The sequence below is a fragment of the Alligator sinensis genome, unplaced genomic scaffold, assembly GCF_000455745.1.
Source record: "Alligator sinensis unplaced genomic scaffold, ASM45574v1 scaffold628_2, whole genome shotgun sequence".
Lineage (NCBI taxonomy): Eukaryota > Metazoa > Chordata > Crocodylia > Alligatoridae > Alligator > Alligator sinensis.
The window spans coordinates 2759345-2764381 of NW_005841833.1; the positions used below are offsets into that span (position 1 = coordinate 2759345).

The window sequence follows — 5037 nt, forward strand, 5'->3', positions numbered from 1 at the left end:
CTGGTGCTGGTCTGTCACATGGGGTGAATTTCACCCTGTGCCCAAGCGGTTACCAAATGTGTGGGTTAGCGTTTGCGACTCCTCTGTCTGAGTTTGGAAGAGGAGAAGCCTTTGCTGTCCGGAAACACAGCCAAGCACTAACAAATTGGTACGAAGTCCCCAGTGCAAATCTTCCATGCTTTTGGTTTCCACGTTGTCCTGTTCGCCCATGACATTCAGATCATACTCGTACAGCAGTCCAGGGACCTCAGGAGGGCCTTGAAGCATCCCTGATAAATGTTTGTCTAACCTGCACTTGCCAGCATCCAGTGGCAGAGAATCCACATCCGTCCTTGTTTTCCAAACTTGCAGGTCTGCGCTGCAGATCCTCCACAAAGCCTGCGAGGTGGCCCGGAGGTACAACTACTTCCCAGGCGGTATGGCCCTGGTCTGGGCCACGTACTACGAGAGCTGCATTGGCTCCGACCAGAGCTGCATCAATGAGTGGAACGCGATGCAGGACCTGGAGTCAACGCGCCCCGATTCCCCGGCGCTGTTTGTCGACATGTCAGTCCCGATTCTTCTCTTGAGCCTCTGCTTGTTGACATTAGAAAACCTGTGTTTTCCCTTTCGTCTTCCAGCACTTTGGTTTCCTCTCTGTTCACAAGGGCCCTTCAGAATGCTCACCCCTTTTCCCCTGGCTGTTTCAGTTCATGCCATCCTCCTGCTCCCTTCTCCATAATTGCAAGTGTCCTGTTACACAGAGGGAGCACTGCCAAGGGCTTCTGTCCCAGCATAGTGCCTGTCTGAATGTCTCCTTTAATTTTCCTTTCCAGGCCAACTGAGAGGGAGAGGACAGAGCGGCTCATTAAAGCCAAACTCCGAAGTATCATGATGAGCAAAGACCTGGAAAATGTGACCTCCAAGGAAGTAAGGAACCCCCTACCCTGGGCTGTCCGGCAACAACCTGAGTGCTGTCAGAGTCCAGAGAAGGAGAGGTAGCTTTGTTGCAGGGCAAGTGCAGAGGACTGGGATTTAGGACCCTTGGGATCTGTATTCCCTGCTGTTCTTATCAGATTTGTGCCCTGTTCTGGGAGTCAACCACCCAGTGAGGTCTCAGAGTCTTTTGCAACAAGCAGTTGAAACCAGGAGTGCTGGGATACATGTATGAGCCTTCTGAGTTGCCCTTTAGTTGCTTGTTTGATGGGTGAAGTATTTGCATGCAACCAGGTGAGCTGGATTAAAGCTCGCTCAGATATGCAAGCACATGATGCAGTCACCCCCCTTGATCTGCATTGTATATCCATGAGCTTGGCTTTTAAAGGGGAGGGGATGGGGGATAAAACTGCATGGGCAGCTCTTTTACAACTCAGAGAACTTGAAAACACCAAATTCTCTTTTCCTGTGATGCCACCACCTTTTCTTGTTTCTGATGGGTTTTGCTCTTACTTCTTAGGGGCTAGTGCTGTGCTTGGGAGTTGAGCACAGTAGGGGATGGCTAAGTGTGTAAAAAGATGCAGTGTCGGTTGCTTTGGGTTTTACACAAAGCTCTGAGTGAGCTAAATGTGGGGCCTAAAACATTGGAGGGCGACAGTTCAGTGAGGCTGTTGGTCTCGCAAAGCAATGATCTATCTCTGTGTCAGCCGGTCTCTCCCTATTCAGCCCCACGTGTAAAATGTATCAGTGCCCCCCTTTTTCAAACACTGGTGGATGTTGAGCCCATTTAGGCCTTCGTGTAGGTGGTGGGTTCCTGTAGCCTAGATGGCATACTGTCATGTTCTGCCCTGCAGATCCGGAACGAGCTGGAGAAGCACATGAATTGCAACTTGAAGGAATTCAAGGAGTTTATAGATAACGAAATGCTGCTCATCCTGGGGCAGATGGACAAGCCCTCTCTGATTTTCGACCATCTGTACCTGGTAAGCAGCAGCATTCTGAGCTGTGCATTGCAAACAGCTTGCAAGGGTGAGCGGGGGCTCAGGCAGGGTATTGTGTGATGCAAGGTGGGTTTTTTAATCAGTAGAGGACATAGAGCAGGGCGCTGTCCAAGCACGCAGGTTATTTACTCTCAGACCCAATCAGTGCCACTGGTTTTTGCTTGCTGAATTGGGTGAAGCCGAAGGTGAGGCAGTGAGGAGGTCAAAGAGCCTTCCACTGGGTGCGGACTGCACAGAGAGTAAAGGCTGAACAGTGATGTATGCTGGAAGCCTAGGGTAAGGCTGTGAAGGAGGATGCGACTCATGTCATCTCCTACCACTAGATGGTACTGCAAGCAGAACTAGAAATTACCATCTGGAACAAAGACTTAATGAAGACAAGTGAGGTCCTGCATCCGATTCACTCCTTCCAGGACAGAGACCGAGGAAGGATTGATGTTCACAGGTCAATCTTATGTTGGCATCCTCCTAGTTTTGCTCCCTAAAGCCGTGTCCCGGATTCAGTGTGCAGCACCCACACCCCTGTAATCAGAACCTCCCCATCCTCTTGGGAGTCACCTGGGTCTAGGTTGTACCACCTGGGTTTTTGGGCATCTGAAGGGTTTTCCCTGTACAGTCGCATTTGCTACTGAGTAGCCACTGACAGTCGATTTGTGGTGGACTTGTTGGTAGGAGCTGGGCTGAGACTAATTCCCTCGACCCTAGAGACCAAGTAGATCCAGAGATGCTGGCTGCCAACCCAGACAGGCTCTGAACTGCCCCCTCGAGAGACAGGCTCAGTGCCCCACAGCCCATCTCCTTTGCCAGCTCCAGTGCCTCTCCAGTTCTCATGACTGGGAGCTTCTCAGACTAAAGTCCGACTGTATGCTCCTGTAATGTTCCCACTTGGCTCCTAACCCTACCGCATGTGTGATCCATGCCTTCTCATGGGGGAGGGTGTTAAATAACAGGGCTGCCTAAGGCTTCTCCAATAAGGAAGGAGAAGGGTTTTCCAGCAAAGGCTGAAGAAACCCAAGGTTTGAGTTCCCTTTGGGTCTGCCACAACTCCATGGGTGAGTGACTCGATCCCCTTGCACCTCAGTCCGGAAGGTGCGTATCAGGAGGGTGATGATAGTCCCTTTCTTCCAGCCTTTGCATTGCCCATTTCGATGGTAGATGCTGTCATTTGTTGTAGTTTAGATTGCTCATCCTGCCTCTGTGTGACTTGCGCCCTAGGGATCAGAATGGAACGCCTCCAACCTAGAAGAGCTGCAGGGCTCAGGGTGAGTACTGCACCGTTCCTCTCCCTTCACCCCCCGGCTCTACAGGCAACCAGTGCCAGACGTTGCATGTGAAACACTTAAATCCCCATGTCACCTGCAGTTCTTCTCCTGCTCAGGTCTCTGAAGAGAGGACGTATGACCCTTATAGGGCATGGGGCACTTGAGTAAGGTACCGGGTTCTGTTTGCAGTAGCAGATGACCTGCTCTTGCCTTTCTCAGCCTTACTTCTCTGGGCTAGAAAATGGATGCAACCCTTGCCTATCTGCCTTTGTAACGTGTCTCTGGATCAGTGGATGAAGAATGCAGTGTAGCAGCTATGTATTAAATAGCCGAGCTGCTTGTTGTCTCAGGTGTGAATTCCTGAATGCTGCACACGATTAAATCTTACGGGGCATGTCGCAGAAAAGCCCTTCTCCAAATGGTGCAGAACTGCCCGAGAATGAGCACATTTGTGGGAAGCATCTTCCATTTCCCTGGTGCCTCCAGGCAGCTGCTGGGCCATCGCCGCAAGAGTTTTCTCCACTACGCCACTTCTTGGCTTGATTTGCTTTCATGCTTTCTAGGCCAGTGGGAATTTTGTGCGTAAATACTTGCTGCTCGCCCAGGACACGCTCGAGGTCCAGTCTGAGGATTGGAGAAGCATTGCTCAACAAGAAGAATAAAAATGTTTTAATTGGAGGCCTCAGGAACCAGATGTCTGAGCATTTTTGAACCAGTCAAATAAACGGCGCATTAATCCTTTGATCCTCGGTGATGGTATCTTTGACATGCTGTATTTAAAAAGCTGAAGCTGGACGAATCTTTGCCCAAATGATTGGTATTTTTGATTTGTCTGCAGGATACAACACAATAAATTCATATGGGCACTTGCTCTCCTAGGTTGAATGGTGAAAGCCTTGCTCTTGGGCCATGCAGAAGCAGAGGGCAACTAGGCAGCTTTTATTTCATGTTTCCAGTTGGAAAGAAGGAAGAAAGGACAGTCATGTGGCCATAGCATAGGACTAAGAATCGGGGTTCCTGGGTTTTCTCCCTAGCTGGGCTAGTTGGTGTGAGACTTTGGGCAGGTCTCTGTACTTCTTCCTCCCTCAGCTTCCCCATCCATAGAGTGGCAGTCCATTAATTTTCTTCTTGGGGTTCGTCTGTTGTTTGCAGAGTGCTCTGAGCTCCTGAGAAATGCAGAGTCTTGATTTTGTCTGGTTAGAGGCAAGATGATTTAATTGGAAGGGCAGGGAGCAAGGACCTCCTGGCTCAGGTTGGCGGGCTGGTCCTGTGAGTCCTTCATGGACATGACTCCAGCTGGTGTCTTGGAAGCTAAGGATTTGGGGACTTGGGGCCGGAGGGCGAAGGGGCTTTGCTTCCTGTGTGTGGCGACCACTGGAGCTTTGCATCACATTTCATGTACTTTATCAAAGACATTTCCATTCCCCACTGAGGTCTGGCATGGTTCAGCTTCATCCTTTCTCTCTTTCACTATCCTTCCTTCCAGCATTGACTACATTTTAAACGTGACGCGGGAAATCGATAACTTCTTCCCTGGGCTGTTTGCCTATCACAATATCAGAGTGTACGATGAGGAGACGACTGATCTCCTTGCCCACTGGAATGAGGCGTATCATTTTATCAACAAGGCCAAGTAAGTGGACGATCATCTCCGGGGTGAGGGTAAGGACCTGTCGGTGTCCGTGGAGAGAGTAGGCACGAGTCTTCACGTGACTGTAGCCGGAAGACGAACCTCAAGGGAAGGCAGGAGGGGAAATGCAGTAGCTGGCAGGGCTCGGCTGAGCCCTTGGAGGTGATTGCAGAGGCTGATGCTGACCTGAGCCCACCAGACGCCGCTGTGGTGCTTCTTACTGGTTAGT

At 50.5% G+C, this 5037-nt stretch overlaps 1 protein-coding gene across 4 annotated transcripts in view; it reads left to right on the plus strand.

The window, feature by feature from the left end:
• SSH1 (slingshot protein phosphatase 1) overlaps nucleotides 1-5037 on the plus strand; it is a 40840-nt gene that overhangs the window by 25692 nt on the left and 10111 nt on the right. For 3 of the 4 annotated variants that reach the window (XM_025198592.1, XM_025198602.1, XM_025198593.1), the window contains 5 exons: nucleotides 352-546; nucleotides 816-909; nucleotides 1770-1898; nucleotides 3132-3178; nucleotides 4665-4811. In XM_025198592.1, the coding sequence (XP_025054377.1) occupies nucleotides 352-546; nucleotides 816-909; nucleotides 1770-1898; nucleotides 3132-3178; nucleotides 4665-4811 (612 nt within the window). The remainder of the gene's footprint in view (nucleotides 1-351; nucleotides 547-815; nucleotides 910-1769; nucleotides 1899-3131; nucleotides 3179-4664; nucleotides 4812-5037) is intronic. The other variant, XM_025198597.1, reaches the window with a different exon arrangement.